The sequence below is a fragment of the Saccopteryx bilineata genome, chromosome 4 (assembly GCF_036850765.1).
Source record: "Saccopteryx bilineata isolate mSacBil1 chromosome 4, mSacBil1_pri_phased_curated, whole genome shotgun sequence".
Taxonomy (NCBI): domain Eukaryota; kingdom Metazoa; phylum Chordata; class Mammalia; order Chiroptera; family Emballonuridae; genus Saccopteryx; species Saccopteryx bilineata.
In genome coordinates, this window is record NC_089493.1 from 222618370 (window position 1) to 222637985 (window position 19616).

Here is a 19616-nt window from a genome sequence, read left to right on the forward strand (position 1 = left end):
TTTTCATGATTGTAATCAGTAGTTGCAAGTTTTACACACTGCCCCTGATGAATACCTGAACTTAACTGTTAGCATAGGTCCTGGGAATACGTTCCTGGAAAGCATATTATTTTTTTGAACTGTCTTTATGCAAGAAAGTAATTTTTAATAGAATATTCCTTCCCTTCTTTTCCCCCCTGCCTCTCAGATTCTAAACACAGTGTAGCTTACATTGAGTTCTTCCCAGGTTTGCCTGCCTTACTTTTTATTCTACCTCAACCTGTGCTGCTTGAGATCAGTGTCTTTTGATTTGAAAGTATAATTCAGTCTTCATCTCTTTCAGTCCTAGACATTTTGTGAACAAAGAATGAGGACGAGGCCATGTTACATAGCTGTGTTAAGCATATGGACTCTTTTCTTCCAGGCATTGAGCCCAGACTATGAAATGTGTTTGGCTTTTGGTTTTAACTAGACTGGAACTTAAGTACCTAAAGGGTAGAGTAACAAGAATAGTGTTGTAATAATTCGCTTCAGCACCTCTTTTACTTAGGCATCTCCTAACTCACTTATATAACTTATATTACTTTTAAAAGTCTTGACTTTGACAAAGTAAATTTCTGGGTCTCTTGTATATGTGCTATATTGTCTTTTTAATAAAATATTCTCATGACACCAGTGGAAACAGTAACAATGAAGCTCTTACACCCTTTCACCATGATATAAGTTCATAATTGCATATCACAAATTTAGAATTAATGCCCATTTATCTCAAAATGGGAGGTAAAAATGTATTAAATGAGAACTCAGATATTAACTTCACAAAACAGTGTTCTTTTTCTTTGTTTATTGTGTTTGAAACTAAAATGAATATGAATGACTTTAAGCTGAATAGCAGAAGGAACTGGGAGGGAGGAAGAGAATTGAAATATAGCAGAGAAAACTTCAAAAGCTTTTCAGTGCATATAAAAAATGTTTTGGTAGGAGATACAGAGATAGTCTGTAAAACAGAACACTGTAAAAAATGTGTTTTGTATTTTACAGCAAGAAAGGATTTGATTCAGTATTTCATTTGTTTTCTAAGCGTAAGTTTTTTTAATTCCTCTTCAAATTATCACTTATATGTAATTAACATTGGTTATAACAGAGATAGATATAGACAACTTTAGCCAGCAAGCACTAATTGCATCCTTCCTAGAAAAAAACTTTGCTATTGCATTTGTCACTTGCTCTTGTTCAGCTGTAAATGGTGTTAGGGATGTGTGTGTGTGTGTTTATATTAAGATTCCCCCATTTCTCCTTCCTTGTGCTGCTGTAGCCAAGCCAGACAGCCTATTGAGAGGCAGCAAACCATCTAATGGATTTGAAGTTCTGAATTATACTTGAGTGTGTAGAGGCACTCGTGCTTAGCCAGAAACATTCATTTGAATTAAGCTATAAATGCTGTATTAAAAAGAGCCATACATTTAACGTAGGTTCATGAATAAATTTAAGAGAGGGCAATTGCACTCTAAACTTTTATTGCTGCAAAACCCAGTATTTTTGGTGTTCTCTAATTATTTGGGGTTTTATAGCAGGATTGAAGCTTTAAACCTTGAACTAAGGGGAGACAATGCCTGTGTTAAATCTTTTGCAGTAGAATTTCAGTGCTGAATTGCTGATAGAACAGAAGCTCTATGGATTGGGGGGGTTCCCACTCCCTCTTTTTTATTTTTAATGCAAGAGATGTTTAAACCAGTCAAAAGGAAAACTCAATAAATAATTTTCTGGCATAGGGCCAGATCTCCTAGTTCATGCCCTTTGATTATTTTCTTTAGTTGATATCAAGTCTTCTCTGGAATAATCTATTAATATTTTATGGCAGGAGAGACAGCCCTCCATAGAGCTTGCAAAAATAACCAAGTGGAGAAATTGATTCTTCTTCTCTCTTTGCCAGGAGTAGACATCAATGTTAAAGGTAAGTTCTAAATCTTTGTGGTCTAATCTAATATCTTAATACTTGTGATATTAAATATTTTAATGTCAAAATTAAGAAAAATCATTTAAGTATATTTTAGTAACATATCTTTAAAATATTACCAATAGCAAAGGCAAGAAATTCATCATAAATTGATTTATAGATAATAGTGTAGAAACATTTTTTGGTGTCCATATTTTGATCAGATCCCAACATCAGTGTTTGAAGATTATTTTAATGTATTTTAGTACATTTTTCTTACAATTATAAATATGACTGTACCTTAAGCATTTTTATTAAAGCATTCTATTTGTATATGAAGCACCTAGGAAGTCACCCTGATAAGGGAAGTAGAATATCCTTACTACCAAGAGTCCTACTTTTGATGTTTTAAAACTTGTCTTGATTTTTAATTTAGACAATGCTGGCTGGACGCCTTTGCATGAAGCCTGTAACTATGGCAGCACAGTGTGTGTCCAGGAAATTTTGCAACGTTGTCCAGAGGTAGATCTGCTCACTCAAGTGGATGGGGTGACTCCTTTGCATGATGCACTGTCAAACGGACATGTAGAAATTGGCAAGCTGCTACTCCAGCGTGGGGGTGAGTGCATTTATGCTAAATGGGTTTTGATAAATTATCCAGTTTTTGATGAATCCCTCAGAGGTAGATAGCATTTTATATACTTAAGATCTGTAAGAAAAGATGCCTTTATTTTATATTAATGAAAAAGTAAGAAGTCTCCTAGAATGTAAGCACCTTTTATTTGGAAGGAATTAAAAAGCCTTTTCATAATATGTATTTATTTATTTTAGTGTTAAGCCTATTTAGGTTTGTATATGAGAATGTATTTTGAATTGAGTGTGTTGGTTTTAAATTAATCCTTTTACTTAAAGTATGTAGTTAGTGTCTTTGTGAAGCAGCCATTTCTAAAAACTTATTAATAAATGGATATAAATTTTCAATTGTAATTACTTGGCTTTTTTATTCTTGTTTCATTTCCTATATATAACTACTAACTCGATTAATCTTTTTTTATGAGTCATTTTTTTACAGACTATAAAAAAAAGATATTCTTAAATATCTTCATTCACATTTTGCAGTCAATTAAGTAGGAGGATTTTTAAGTGGTGATACCGTTGTACAGGGGTTTGTAAGAGAGACAACTTGAGCTTAATTTTCACTTACAGCTTTTTCTGCTGATTTTTTTATCTCTGCTTTCAGAACCACTTCTTTTTATTGACATTCTTATATGTAAACTTAATAATATAAATTTTACATGAAAATATTTAAAACTGATTTCCTGTGTTTAAAAGAAAAACGAAGGCTGATAACTAGATTATAATGCAGAAGTAAAGATTTATCTAAATTTCCTGAGTTTTTTATCCCAATTTTAAATTGAAATGTAAAATTATTTTCTCCCATAATTTAACGCTATTCGATTCTGCATGAAAATAAAAGGCATATTTTCTTCAGATGCCTTTTTACTATCTCTCTCTCTCTGTCAGAAATGCTGTATGTCATGGTAGCTTAAGCTATTTAGTTATTTATAGTCTTCTCCTGCCCCCTAAAGGCCTTAGTGTATCTGTTTTACTGACACCATTTCATAATCAATGTATTTTTGTGTTCTTTTCCATTTTTTAATATTATGTTTACTGAAATATAATGTCTTCTAAGTGTTTTATTTTTCTATTCAACCACGTATGTGACATCCCAAGCCAGTATTTGGCCCTGCTTCAAATTCTAAATGATATAACAGCCATTATTATATAAAGTCCAACTCTTCAGGAGCAAATAGCATATACCAATCAATGTGAATTTTTCTACGGTCCTTGGTTAAGAAGAGTTGTTTGTCCTAAGAGGAAATCTACTTGTACTTGCATTTGACAAGGTCCTTTGGCAATCATACAGACTTATCTTTGCCTTAGTCATATTCTGGGTTTGGACCTGTCAAAATGGTTTGATACCATCATTTTAGTAACTATATTACTTCTTCATTATGAGTCAGTAGGTCTTGCAAGAAATAATTTTGAGTTTCTGTATGTTTCTGAAGAATTTGTTTACTGTTGGGATCTTGTGTCTGTAATTTTAGTTTTAACAAGAGTAACTTGTAGCACTTTTTTTGAAATGTCAACATAATGAAAAGAAACCTAATAATTGATTTAGAATTCTTTTTCATAAATGATACATGAATCCTATATCAGTGGTTAATCTTTTATATTTAATACATTTTATATCTTGACCACTACATATGTCTGATCAGATTTCTCATTAAGAGTATCAGCAAGTATAATCTATTCTCTGTAACAATATGCTCTGTGTTTTATCATAAGATCTTCTGCTTGTCTGCTAGTACTAAAACCTTTATATAATATTTCTTAGAATTTTTTGGTGAAGTGCATAAGTACTTACAGGACTTAACTGACAAGATACACAGATATTTCTGTACTTTGCTATGGGACCAAATCCTGAGTCACTGTTTTGCTTCTTCCTCATCATCCTTTACTGCCTAGAAGACAAACTGTCATCCCTACGATAGATGGACGAAATTTGAGTGTAACCTAGAACAATTAACATTTTATTTTTTGTAAGTCAGTTAGTTACCTGTACTAAAAATTGAACTCAAGCAAGGATAAATGAAAAACGTATTTTGTATTTGTGCAAAGTTTTGCAGTCTTGACACTGCTACAGTCACCTGTCATCAATAGAAGGGGACACTACTTTTCCCTTGGTGACATTTTGAGATAACATTAGGGCTAATTACACAGAATTTAAGATAAATATATTAGCTAATTTCTTCTTGGAACATTGAAATTCTTATTTCAAGATGACAATTTATAAAGTTTCGTGAAAGTTTATGGCAACTCTCATGAAGCAGTTGAATAGAATTTTGGTTTTTCTAAACATACCTTTATTAGGCAGTCAATATATATAGCCAGTTAATTGTTTCCACATGAATTAGTACAAAATATGATTATAAACAGAGCCCTGGATGCTTTAGATACATGGAGGGAAAAACCAGCTATTAAGCTACAAAAATAAAAATATTTTAACATTTCATATTTTTGTTTGCAGGCCCAGTGCTTTTACAGCAGAGGAACTCTCAGGGGGAATTGCCTTTAGACCATGTTTTATCATCTCAAATCAAGGAAGAACTATTTGCTATCACAAACATAGAAGACACATTGGAGAACTTTTATGCACAAGCAGAAAAACATTTTTACCACCAGCAACTTGAATTTGGCTCATTTTTACTTAGTAGGATGTTGCTAAATTTTTGTTCAATTTTTGATTTATCTTCAGAGTTCCTCTTAGCTCTCAAACGGCTAGCTCCCCTAAATGAGCTGCTTATGGCTTGTAAGAATTATAAGGAAACCACCAGTGCTCATGCTGACTGGTTGTTGGATCTTTATGCTAGGAATATAAAGACTTTGCTGAAGCTCCCAAATATCCTTAAGGAACTGCCTGAGAATTTTAAAGTGTGTCCTGGAGTACACACTGAGGCCTTACTGGTAACATTGGAAGTGATGTGTCGGTCAGTCACAGAGTTTTCATGATGATGCCAAAATATATGAATTAACTTTCTAAACCTGCTAAACCTGCTTTGTCATTTATATGGACTTCATAGCTCATTAACAAATATTGATTTGGTTTGGTTTGATTTATTGACAGTATTTGCAGCCTTGCCGAATTTTAAAAACACTTAAGCAACTTCTGCAAAACTATAGTATAGGCTTTTCCGTCTTTTTCTTGTATAGAATTTGACTAAAAATGTAAAAACAATAGTTTTGTTTGGTATATACTGCTTTCTTTAATCTTTATGATTATATTTTGTTCTGAAAGTGATATTTATCTATTTATATTATATATGTAAAAAAACAATTAAAAATTTTTTTTTCAGATCAAACTGTAACGTTCTCTATTCTAGGTGTTTTGGGTTTTAGAATCATGGCAAGGATATTCAAGCAAATGTGCACCTATAAATGTAGCTCCCTATTTGTTCTCTTTAGGCTCTTGGACTAAAATATTTGTTTTAGTTTTGTGTGTTTCTAAAATAAACGTTTCTGGCCTGACCTGTGGTGGCGCAGTGGGATAAAGCGTCGACCTGGAACACTGAGGTCGCCGGTTCGAAACCTTGGGCTTGCCTGGTCAAGGCACATATGGGAGTTGATGCTTCCTGCTCCTCCCCCTTCTCTCTCTCTCTCTGTCTCTCTCTCTCACTCCTCTCTCTCTAAAAAAAATCAATAAATAAAATATTTAAAAAAATAAAAAAATAAAAAAATAAATAAAATAAACGTTTCTAAAATTTACAATAATATTCTTTTAGTTTTTAAATGCAGTGAATGCACAAAGAGTAACAGTATGGTTCCTTGATTCCTTGATCTACTGTATTATAGCAGTTCAGGTACAAAGTGTGTTTCTACTCTTTGTAACCAGTATTCTGTAAGTAAAAGCATTCTGCATAATAAGTTTTACTAAATACTAAGATTATAAGTGGCAACTGTGTAATATATTTCAAATTATCTAAACTCGAATGTACAATATGAATTTATAGAGTTGTAATGTTTCAATTTGCATTTTTTTTATCATAATAGCAATTTATAGTAAAACTAAAAGAAAGGGTATGGATAATAGCCACTTTTGAAATTGAAGTTGCTTCGCTAGTGGGAATAAGTTACACTGACACAGCTGGAAAAGAGACATTAAAACTTCCATTTAGCTTTTTTGTAACTAAAGTGATACTCTCCCAGCAATTAATCTGCTAAAGAAGCACACTTTAGTTTTATCTTAGAAATAGATCTTTAACAAGGTACAAATGCTGACTGTTTTATTGCTGCGTTTATAATCAAAACTAAAAAGTACTATATTAGTATGTCAGCTCTGACTAAAAATCAAAATTTTCTCTATATTTTTAAGTCAGTAGTTTTTACACATTCTGTAAGAAATTCTAGGTAACCTTCAAATGTGACATCATACAAATTATTTTTAATCATTAATCTGCCAAAGTCTCAGAGAAAGCGTGATGAGAGGACACTATCTAAGGAATGTTAAAATGCTCATAGATTCCCCAGATGGTGAATAAGTACATTTTTATTCCCAAGAGTAACCACTTCATTGTGAAGACATCTAGAATAATGTTTGCTTTGTAAATTAATGTAAACTTTGAAAACATAGACTGATTTTTTTATTAACTAAATTGCTAGGCAAAGTTCCTTTTTGAGTTTTGGTTTTCTTGTGATAGAAGTAATTTAGTCTATCAACTTATATGATAGTAATAAGTGTCACTTCCTTTATAGTTCTTACGTCCATTTTTGGTTGTAATGAATCATTTAACTAAAAAGTTACGGTTTTATACTGCTGAGAAAAAGATTGTTTTTTAAATTAAATGTTCCCAAGAAATAGTCATTTAGTTGCACTTAGTTTATTTGCATTTCATATCTGCCATCTTCTACAAGCCATAACATGAAGTACTAAAGACTCAAATGCCATCGAAGTCTCTGTCTTTCAGAAAGTATTAGCCTGACCTGTGGTGGTGCAGTGGATAAAGCGTCGACCTGGAAATGCTGAGGTCGCCGGTTCGAAACCCTGGGCTTGCCTGGTCAAGGCACATATGGGAGTTGATGCTTCCAGTTCCTCCCTCCCTTCTCTCTCTCTGTCTCTCTCTCCTCTCTCTCTCTCCTCTCTAAAATGAATAAATAAAATAAAATTTAAATGTGAATTTCTTTAAAAAAAAAAAAGGAAAGTATTGTAGTTTTGCACTTTTGCGCCAATTTGCAAACAGAAGTTACTATGCTCTGTGCCTACTTAGCAGTACCAATAAATGTGTATGAACCTCACCTTCAATGAGAACATGTATTTTCAATATGATTTCTTTTGAAACATGATTGCCTCAAATCTATTTTAGAGGTGGAGGAAATAGAAATTTTAATAAATAAAATTGATAGCTTTTGAATCCTGACTTTTTGGTTGTAGATGTCTCACAGTTGCAGTAGCTAGGACAAGGCTGAGTAATGCTGTTCTTCACTGTACTCTGCCAGGGTTCATATCTGTTCAATGGAATTGGGTTGTTTAAAAAGATGGTCATAGGAGCCCTTATTACAATGTAAATAAAGTTTGGAAGGAGAGTTCTGAGCTGTTGAAATTCAGTTTTCATATGAGTAAGCTCCTTATATATTTGGAATATTAAATCTTCCACAAAGCTTTAAAATGTTTAATGGAAAGTCCTTTGAAAGAGCCCGTAAAGTTTTCTAGCTTGTTAGTTCTTAATTCCCTATTCGCACTAAATTGGTTGAAGTATATACATTTTCTGTCATATCATTAACTCCAAGATGCCCAGGAAAAAAAATCTTTGTATAAATCAAATGTGAATTAAGCAATGTTTTGAATTCATTGTTTCTTGAACACTTGTTATGTAGCAGGTGGTATGTTTGACATGTTGACCACAGTAAAAGAAGAAAAGCTTACAGTCCAGGAAGGTAAGCTGGCCTTAAATATTGTTAATTTTATTGTGTGCTATATGTAGTGTTGAAAAAATTAATTTTGGTTTTGTGTGTTTCTAAAATTTATAGTAGTGATGCTCTACTTTAGTTTTTAAATGTCTACATTACAAAGGTCTGAAAGTTTAATCCTTTGATCAGCATGATTTAGTAATTTTATTTTGAAAGGAGTAAAATGTGAGGTGTGCTACTGCATTCTTAGTGAACTAGTGCTCATTTTTAGGTAGACACAAATGCATTAATGCACGTATAGTTTATATAAATGCCAGGAAGTGTTTGGCACTTTTGTTTATGCTATTATAGGGTTAAATTCAGTGAGTGCCTCCATGTGAAAAAATTATTGGTGAAATGTACAATCCATATGACTTTACACACCTTTCCAGTTAAGTGATGAACTGGATGAGAGCCTGTCACTATTCCTCCTTAATCAGTAGGAAGGGGTCATCTTTGAGTGACATGAGGCACTCTTTCCCTCAGGCATTTATCACGTAACTTCCACACCAGTCACACCTCTTTCTGAGGTGGAGTTCACAGAATTCCGAATGATAATTGTTTTTATAACAAATGTGGACTGAGTCAGAAAAGTAGTGATAGCATTATTGAAATTAGGCTGTGCCTATTGAAGTCAAAACTGGAGAAATGCAATAGGTAACTATTTTTCGTAAATCAAATTATCAAAAAAATTTACCTTGCATGTTAAAATGAATTGTGGAAGGATATACTTTGGAGATTATTTTCTCTAATGTAGAATTTGAGATTATTAGACTATTACTTAATTAGAAAAGGTGGTTGGTATTATTTTATTTGGTTTCAGGCATACATCTTTTAAGGTACTACAAATCCTTCTAAAAGAAGACATTTTCAGAGAAAACATATATTTTGACATCATCGATTGTTGGATGCTTAAAAAGGAGTTTTCTTTCTTAATTAAACACTGATATTCAAGACTATTCAAACTATATTTACTCATGTTTTCCAGTTTATGAACGCCAAGCAACAAAGACCCATAAACATCTTTGTTACCTGAGATACGTGAATTTATGTGATTGTTAGGGAGAAAAAATTCTATTAAATTATTTGAAAAAGAAGCTTCTTAATACTGTTTATCAATCACAAATCCAAATAACTAGCTTTTTATAACAGATGAACCTGCTGTTTGAGAGTACTTTAGTATTACAAGTAAAATTACATTTTGTATATCGGATATATGAATATTTTCCAATATTTTGTATTTGAATTTAGTACTATAGGTCTTTTTTTAAGTATAGGTATATAGTTTTGGTTATAGATATACTTACACTATCTTTTTTTAAGTAAAAATCTTGAAATATAACCCTTAGCATTAGATACAAATGACTGATTTTATAATGCTGTCTTTGTACTATTGAATATATATATGATACATATATTTTCAATTTTAAATCAAATATAGTGAACTCTTTTCTGGCTTTTTAAGCTACTTGCTGAATTAAGGTCAACAGTATAATTAGCAAAGTAACCAGTGATTATTTATTAAAAAATAATATTTCTAATAAAATAAGTATATAATGTTAATATATATAATAGTGCCCTTAACAACCACAGACCAAAAAATGATAATAAAAGTTTCTTAAACATATCCCTAAATAGCTATCTCCAATTAGAACTGAAACATTTCAGCCCTGGCCGGTTGGCTCAGTGGTAGAGCGTCGGCCTGGCGTGCAGAAGTCCCAGGTTCGATTTCCGGCCAGGGCACACAGGAGAAGCGCCCATCTGCTTCTCCACTCCTCCCCCTCTCCTTCCTCTCTGTCTCTCTCTTCCCCTCCCGCAGCCGAGGCTCCATTGGAGCAAAGATGGCCCGGGCGCTGGGGATGGCTCCTTGGCCTCTGCCCCAGGCGCTAGAGTGGCTCTGGTCGCAACAGAGCGACACCCCGGAGGGGCAGAGCATTGCCCCCTGGTGGGCAGAGCGTCGCCCCCTGGTGGGCGTGCCAGGTGGATCCCGGTCGGGCGCATGCGGGAGTCTGTCTGAATGTCTCTCCCCGTTTCCAGCTTCAGAAAAATACAAAAAAAAAAAAAAAAAAAAAAAAGAACTGAAACATTTACTCCAAATTTTTATAATGTTTAATCCAGGTTCGATAAATCTAATTTTTTTCCTTTCAAAAGTATCTAAAATGGATCAAGTGAACTTTAATGCATAATGGATATTAAACATTAATAAGGAATGGCTAACTCCTTTGGAAGATATGATTTAGTTCTACCAAAGAATGGATGTATTTTAAAAATGAGCTTAGTACTTCCAGCAGGTAAATTGCACTGAACTGAAAATCTGGAGTGCAGCTTTGAATTCACACCTATTATACTATTATTTATCTTAATAGTAGATGAACTAAATTTCCAATGACTTTCCATTCTTCTGTCCTCAAATGAAATAGTCATGTTGAATGAAATCATTAATCTTAAAGTGGTGACAGATAAAAAAGAACTTAGTTTGTTGTCAGTACTTCTCAACTTAAAGGTTAGGTCATCAATGGTTTATGTCATGGCACTGATAAATATTTCTAGTGACCAGAGTAGTTTGATTTATAATAGTTTTTTAAGTGTTTTATTTTAAGCATATATATCTTGGGTATCAGACTTCATCCTAAACATGTATTTTTCTATTTTGTATTCTCTTTTGGAACATAAAGACAGAATTGCAGAACAATAAGTAAAATTTGTAAAATTAAAATATGCATTTTAAAGAGCTTTTCATGAAAACTAAAAAGACTTGTAACAATGAAAACTAGGCAAAGGCGTAAGGGGAACAATGGGTAAGAATCTTTCTGGTTTAAAGGAATTAAAGGGTAAGGATTTTTAGATGCTGTTTAATATGTTGATTGAGAAGTTAGGGAAGGTATAAAATCGATTATAAGGCATATAGACTAATCTCAAGAATAAGCTGTGTCTTTTAATTTTTTTAAATCATGTTTAATGTACTAAGGGTGAAGATGATTTTGTGGAAGGGTCTTTTAGGTGAAATTCAATTCAAGAAATAAGAAAAACACCAGTTTTAATAGTACCATAAGAAATAGGCTATTTTGACTAGTAATATTCAGTCTTTTCCTCAAATTTAGGCAAATCTAGAGTTCTAATTTCTTATTTTCCCATGATTTCAGTTATTTTGCTATTCTTTTCAAAATACTTTTAAGTTTATATTCAGTCATGTTTTTGGAGGAAATGGACTTAGGAAAGATTGAAAGCCATTTATAAAAATTGGCTTAAAAAAGTGGCTGAACTGGTTCCCTCAATGTCACTTTTATTAACTCATTTTAGTTTTTTCTAAAAGTAGAAACTATTTAAATGTAATTATAAGTATAATTACAAAAAGGAAAGGATTATAAGGAAATACATTGCTAATAGTGGTTGTGTTGGTGACAGAATTTTGAATATTTCATTTTCACTTCAAAGTTTCTTTATGATGAGATTTATACTTCTTTTTAATACCAAGAGCCAGTTTACTTTTTTAAAGTATTACTCCTGATATAAGTAGTAATCAGTCTTGTAATATTCTCAAGTTGTCTTAAATTGGCATTTACTACTTTTTTATTTTTATTTTTTTATTTTTTTTATTTTTCTGAGGTTGGAAACGGGGAGGCAGTCAGACTCCCGCATGCACCCGACCGGGATCCACCCGGCCTGCCCCCCAGGGGATGATGCTCTGCCCATCTGGGGCGGCGCTCTGCCGCAATCAGAGCCATTCTAGCGCCTGAGGCAAAGGCCATAGAGCCATCCTCAGCGCCTGGGCCAACTTTGCTCCAATGGAGCCTTGGCTGCGGGAGGGGAAGAGAGAGACAGAGAGGAAGGAGAGGGGGAGGAGTGGAGAAGCAGATGGGCGCTTCTCCTGTGTGCCCTGGCTGAGAATCGAACCCGGGACTCCCGCATGCCAGGCCGATGCTCTACCATTGAGCCAACCGGCCAGGGCCATTTACTACTTTTCTTAACGGTAGGATATAATTAATATTGTATCAACTAATGCAGATCCCAAATAATATGCTTATGCTATATCCCCTCCTTTGAGAGTGAATCTGGTTTCTCTTATTACTGATATGATTCTTTAGTCTTCGCTATAAGCCCCTTATAAGTATGTTGGGTGGGGTCATTACTCCTTGGTAAGATTCTTATGTTGCTAAAGATTAAACTTCACACGAATGCCTTGTGGAATCATGGTATCGTGTTTATTAACGTTTTTTTATTTTAGAAGTACTTGTCCAGATTCAACAGCAAAACACAGTGAGACACTAAGATGAAATGACGGCCACACTTATCAAAGGTTGCACCTTAAAAGACTATGGAAGGCGTTCACTACTATATCATTATATTAAGAATTTTTTCTTCTATAATCATAGACCTGCACAACATTCCTGCAGATATAAACAGCCAGCATCGGGTGAGAGAAATCTGAGTCAAAATGACTTGCCACAGTCCTCCAGAGCACACATCATTTTGCATTTCTTCTGTGAAGGCCAGGAAAAGGGCTTCTTGTAAGGTACTGTTATAAGTGGTATAATTGAAAACACAGTGTCTTAGCAGTTGTTATAAAACATGATAACATTGTAAATGCATTGAAGGCTACATTATAACCAGAGTATGCTGGGAGTGTACCACATGTAGGTGTTTGGGGGGGGGGATTTCTCACCTGCCTTCAAGGTGTGTCACAGTTATGAGATCATGGGAAGTCAAGTAAGTAACTAGATGTGTACTGTGTTAGCATCATAGTGCCACAAGAATGGGTGGTGCATACCTGGTACCCCACCCCACAGGTTAGTTTGCCTGACTCTTGGTTATCATGTACTGAATGTTTTGTTTTTCTCTATTATATCTGAAGTGCATTTATTTTTCATCCTACAGGGAAATGTAAAAAGTAATGTTCAGCAACTTCAAATAAAACGGAACACAACATTGATCTGTTTTATAACCTCTTCTCCAAACATTCATAGTATGTTGACTTTTTCAGGTGGGTTCTCCCCCCCCCCCATTTATTCATTCATTCATTCATTCATTTTAGAAAGGAGAGGGGGGGGAGGAGCAGGAAGCATCAACTCCCATATGTGCCTTGACCAGGAAGCCCAGGATTTTGAACCGGCGACCTCAGCATTCCAGGTTGACGCTTTGTCCACTGCGCCACCACAGGTCAGGCCCAGGTGGGTTCTCTTGTCCTTCAGAAACCCTACTGTGGTTTGCTAGTTCTCTATGTTAATGAACCTGAAGTTTGTAAGAGTTCCAGGACAAAGGTAAGTGGTAGGTATGCCATTGTGTAAGGTTGGGTCAGAACTTGGGTCGCTTACCTCCCTCGTTGTAAAACAAAGACAGTAAAATCACAACCATCCATCTCTGTATAGTAGAAAATAGATATTTACAAATTATTTATCAAATTTTACACCAATAAATTGTTTTCCATGGTTCCATGGTTACATGTTACACACAGATTTTTGTAATTGCCATAATCACTACCGTATAAAGGAAGAATGTTTTGTGGGAATGATGTAGAGTTAGTTATAAGGTTTCCAGTTCTCTGAATAGCTTTATTTAAAGAAGAGCTGTGAACTTGGGGAAAATATTGGCATTTCCTTTTCCTCATCTCTTTTCTGTAGTCCAGCTGTTTCTATGATTTCTCTTAAGTGTTATTGCAGATGGGTCTCCAATAATCAAGAGACAGTTAAGAGTTGGGGCCAGATGTGCACCTTTATCTACTCAGGTAATGTTTCCCCTAAACTTGTTGCCAGTTTAACTCTGGCAAAAGAAAATGCTGCCTCAGTTTGACTCCTGACATACTGAAGCTTGTCTTGGACTAGCAGGTGGAACTCGCAGCAGCCACAAGCCCACTCTGGTCTCAGGATCTCATCAGATGCATTCCTCCTGAGAAAGTCAGAAGTGCTTTGAAGAGCTGCAGATAAGCTCACTGACTCACAGGTTCTCTCCTTTTCTCTGGGAGAATTACATTGCAATTTTACTTTTTGCTATAACTGCAAAAGTTTGGCACAGATACTTTCATAACTATTTCTGTTTTCCTTAACACAAACAAAACTTTCAGCTTAGAGGAACACTTAATTGACTAGAGCCGAACAGCAGTGCCATATGGTTACCGCTACCTTTTAAAAATGGAATTCTGTAATTTTTCAGTGACATTTGGAGATACAACCATAATATAAATTTTATTTATTTATTTATTTATTTTTTCAGAGACAGAGAGTCAGAGAGAGGGATAGACAGGGACAGACAGACAGGAACGGAGAGGTGAGAAGCATCAATTATTAGTTTTTCTTTGCGCACTGCGACACCTTAGTTGTTCATTGATTGTTTCCTCATATGTGCCTTGACCACGGGCCTTCAGCAGACCGAGCAACCCCTTGCTTGAGCCAGCGACCTTGGGTCCAAGCTGGTGAGCTTTTGTTCAAACCAGATGAGCCCACGCTCAAGCTGGCGACCTCTGGGTCTCAAACCTGAGTCCTTCCACATCCCAGTCCGACTCTCTATCCACTGCGCTACTGCCCAGTCAGGCCATAATATAAATTTTAAAAATCTCACTTTTAGGGGTGGGGAGCCATAACCTAGATCCCATGGGAAAAACACAAAACATAATTTCAGCAAACTTTTCACAGGGTTGTTAGTTTCTCTAGCATGTGACAATTTTGGACATTTTTATTTTCATAATATTCTCACATGAGAGATTTTCCTTGATATTTCTTAAATCTCAGATTCAGCTGGAATAAGTCTTAGGATGTGACTGCCATAGTACAAATGTAAAAACTGAAGTATAAGAGGTTACATTTTCACCAAAAAAATGGATGTTTATTTTTCTTTCAGTGACTTATACCAGTCGTCCTGAGAAAGAAAATTAAAATTGAAAGGAGTGGCACCATTGTAAGTATTCATTACATTATTTTTTTGTGATTTTAATTCATACTTGACTGAGCAGCTAGAAAAGGCTGATTCTAGATACTCTAATAATCAAATGAATAGACACCTGTATACACATACTCAAACTCACACTTGACATTTAAAGTCCCAGAGCTTAAGTAAACATTAATTTAATTGATACCTGAGGCTTTTGTACAAAGTGTAATGGTGGCTGTCTTGATTTGTATATCTGGAGAATCACCTGCCTTATATATATATTTTTGGTTTGTTTTTTTAGCTAAGTGAGTACAAAAGTCAAAGATAAACATGTAGTTAGCTTCTGAGTAAGACGTTAATATAATTGTAGATTACATTTAGTATTAAAGACATTTGGATATTGAGATCAAAATGAAAAAAATGGTTCCTATGGTTCCTGGATAAGAGAGCTTACTACTAAAGTTTTCTTTGCTTTTAAATACTGATTAAATTCTATAAAAGATACTTTTAGAAACATGTCAATTAAATTTTACTCTCACTATACTTTAGCTCCAGATTTTACTTTAAATATAATATCATTGGGTTAACCATTTCCTGTGACAGAACAAGTTATACGGTAGGTACTCAATAAATATACTACAAAGCAAAGTCATTTAAAGAATCTCAGTTCAGATTCTCCTTGTGCATAGAATGGTTCAAAAATGTAGTAATTTGGAATTCTTACAGAATCTATCAATTTGAGTCTATGGAACAGTACCAAAATGAGCCAGAAGTACTGAGTTCTTTTTATAGATGAAAAAAGTTAAAATATGCATTCCTTATGAATTATCATAGTTTGGAATATGAATGACCTTCAATGAATCTATTCACTAAAAGATACTGAGGAATATATTTAGTAGTTCACATAACTACTGTATTTAGCGGTCTAAATAGGTGTCAGACTTCCAATCTTTTAAGTAAAGATATCTTGAAATATTTACATGGCAAAGTCTCTCAAAATTTAAGTTAAGCAGCTTTGTAAAGCCCTCACATAGAGAAAGAAATCATTACAATTCTATTAGACATAGTCTCTAGTTTTTAGCCTGTCAATGTAGTCGTTTCTAAAAAACAGTGAAGATTCCTCTGAATATCAATTTCCTGCCCTCAAGATAGTTCTTACTCCTCATTCAGCTTCGCTGGATGCTCACCCCTCTGAAGGTATTCATTTTGTACAACAGTATAAGTTTCAGGGAAAGCCTTGTTTGTCCAAACCAAACGTGAGTTTCTAAGTGTCATTTGTAAGAATATGCACACAATCCTCCATCACTCCTCTCTCAGCCACCAAAAGAACAAGAGTACTGAGTATACTTAGAAAAGTTTTTCTTTTGTATTTAATGCCATGAATGTATAGTTGACATTACCATTGAACTAAACATCTGAAATTTCATAGAATGAGAAAAACAGAATCTTGTCATCTGTTAATGGTTACTATCCATAGGTACATCTGAGGTCATAGATATCAGGCTTGTAGACATTTGAGTAGACAGTGTCACCGTGAAACATAAATCTCACACAAGATGTAATCAAAGTTATTTCAAACATTATCCTATCAATAAACTTTGTGTAGTAACATCGACTTCATGGAGTGCTTTGTCTTAGTGACAAACAGTGATGGTGTGCAGGTGTAAGCAAGTCATTACAGACATGATGCACTAAATAGAGCATACTGAGGTCAAAGCCTTTCTGTAGAAAGGGATTTAATTGACATTCTTTCAACCATAGTATATAAACAGATCAAAATAGTTCTTTCATAAGAAATAGTATTTAACAACATAGCTTTAAAATAAAATACTTTAAAAATTAGCTTTGATGAGATTAAATTTATTTGTAAAGTATATTTAGAGTGAAATATATATATCTTCTAGCTTTTCTACATTTTCCCAACATAACCCCCACCTTCACCTTATCCCAGTCTATTATTAACAAAGTAGTGCAAAACATTGTCTGTAGCAATTTCAAACAGGCTTAATCCCCTACTAAGTCAGGGGGAAGTAAGACATTCTCGCCGAATTCTTTCTTTTTCCAGAGGTATAATCCCTTGATATAATAGAGAGTTAGGTAGAAAAACTACCATATGAGTCTTGGAAATGCAATTTTTAAATATAGATTCTGTAGTAAGTAGTGAAACATTTTTAAAGGCAAACTCCCCTTCTCTATAAGCAGTTTATTTTACAAAATAGGTTTTCATGCATTCATATTATCAAGAATGATTTTTTTTCTATAAATGAATGTAATGAAACACTGGCATATCACTTAGCACACTGCATTCTCTTCTACATAAAATTCACACTAATAACAAAAATCATACTCTTCATTAAAGCATTTCAGTAACTTATGAGAAAGCAGATACATTTTCTCCTTGAGAACACTTGAGTTTAAATATTTTTAGATACACGGAGGTATAATCTGACACCAAAAGCAATATGGATTTAGTTTGCTAGTATGTTTGACTACTGATATTTTGCTAATTTGCTAACTTGATACAAATTAAAGTAGTGGTAGGTATAAAAATTCAGATAGGCAATCATTTAGAAACCTGGCAGTATTTATGTGTAATTCTGTAGAGATTTCAAGATTGTAGATGGAATGATGGAAGCTTTGGAAGTTTTTTTTTTGTAGGATTTCAGAGTATAGAAGATTCGTCCGATGGGTTGAATGTACCTTTACTCATTAGCTTAAAATCAGCCATGTCATAGCTAAATACTTTGCTAAGGTAGGAACATCGGGATCTGAAATCAGACTTTATGTTAGTTGAAATGCATTTGTTCCACTATTCACATTTTGGGACTCCACCCTCCCTTTTGAAATGTACAGAAACATAGAAAACGGCAATGGATTACTTTTCCAATTTAAAAAAAAAGGTCACATTTAAAAAAACTTTAAAAGCAAGTGGACATTCACATGTTATGTCAATTTAATCAGAGCAAAGCATTTAATCTAATCTGGTTTTTCCACTTGTGATTAGAGAAGTATGTTTCTCCCAGTGTTACCATTCTTATATTTGCTGTTCCAATGTGTTATATTATTATCCACAGCTAACAAGGCTTTCACACAGCAGTAAGTAAACCTTTATCAAATTGATTCTGTGCAGTGGAAGTATATTTTCAGAGACATATGCCCTTGTACACTATTTACAAATTCTCTCGATCATGATAGAAGGAGGGGGACAAATAAAAAGCAGAAAGAAAGGAAATGCTGCAGAGGCTTGAAGGCTTTTTCTTTTATCTTCCCAAACAGATGCTGGTCCTCTCAGTGCTGGGAGCTGGCTAGCCAAGATTGTTTTTCTTCCTTTTACATGGGCTATGGGAGGGATCTGGTTTCAGTTCTTGGTATTGCACCTGTTTAAACAGAGTTCAGAGAAAGACGGTCAGGTGGCCACTTTCTGGCAAAGGAAGGAAAAGCAAAGGAATGAAAGACTGCTTGGAGGGAAAAAGTGCTCACTCTGGAAGCTGTCTGAGATCTGCAGCTGGGGTGCAGGAAACAATAGAATGATACAGAGAGTCAGAAGGGAAGGGCTGCCAGAAACTACATGAGAGCCCTGATGAGAAATTTAGTAACAGACTGGGGTCTTCACTGTCCATGAGACATTCCATTAAAAGCAAAACCTCTCCCTCTATTCTGAAGGGACGGATAATGGTTCTTTGCAAGTTAGTGTTTGTTTATTTAATATAGGTTTAATCTCCATCCAACCCACTCATGTCTGATACTAAATCAAAAACTCAACTGCAACAAAGGAAAAAGGTATCACTGTAACCCAGCTTTAAGATTTTGATTAAAACATTTCTCATTTTATTCTGAAAATAGTTGAGAGTTAATGGGCATTAATTAACCTTAAAGGATTTTAAAGAATTGAAATGTGGCCCAGTCTTCAAAAAGATGGGAACCACTGCCCCTGCCCCCCAACCAACTCCAGAATATGCATCTTTAAAATTAATTTAATTCATTCGAGCTGTGCAAAGAAGTGTTTTTCTCCCAAATGTCCACTGGCATATTTTGCTTTTGCTAATATTCCTATTTCCTCCCTTCAGGGAGTGGTGACTTTGCTTCACAGACTCCAGCTAAACCTTCCTTGGAGATTAGTCCCTGACAGCTCTGGTAGGTTCTTTGCAACCCCCCCTCATTCCTTCTCTATAAATTCGTCTAGGTTAGCACCCCAAGTGGGCTACATTTCTGAGTGACAAAATCTGCTACAGTTTCATTAGCTTTAACTGTCTCTTCTAAAACCTTTGAAATTAAAAGGATATAAAAATTAAAAACCAATACCTGTACTATATTACATTGAAATAGTAGTAATAAT

At 34.4% G+C, this 19616-nt stretch overlaps 2 protein-coding genes across 9 annotated transcripts in view; one reads left to right on the top strand and one right to left on the bottom strand.

Annotated features, from left to right (window-relative positions):
- The window catches only part of SLF1 (SMC5-SMC6 complex localization factor 1), a 103256-nt gene extending 95488 nt beyond the window's left edge, over positions 1–7768 (top strand). For both annotated transcript variants that reach the window (XM_066273822.1, XM_066273823.1), the window contains exons 19-21: positions 1841–1933; positions 2352–2534; positions 5007–7768. In XM_066273822.1, coding sequence (XP_066129919.1) covers positions 1841–1933; positions 2352–2534; positions 5007–5488 — 758 coding nt within the window. In that variant the 3' untranslated portion in view covers positions 5489–7768. The remainder of the gene's footprint in view (positions 1–1840; positions 1934–2351; positions 2535–5006) is intronic.
- Positions 7769–16027: 8259 nt separating this feature from the next.
- Positions 16028–19616, bottom strand: part of MCTP1 (multiple C2 and transmembrane domain containing 1) — a 580456-nt gene continuing 576867 nt past the window's right edge. For all 7 annotated transcript variants that reach the window (XM_066273828.1, XM_066273827.1, XM_066273825.1 and 4 more), the window contains one exon: positions 16028–18657. In XM_066273828.1, the coding sequence (XP_066129925.1) occupies positions 18586–18657 (72 nt within the window). In that variant the 3' untranslated portion in view covers positions 16028–18585. The remainder of the gene's footprint in view (positions 18658–19616) is intronic.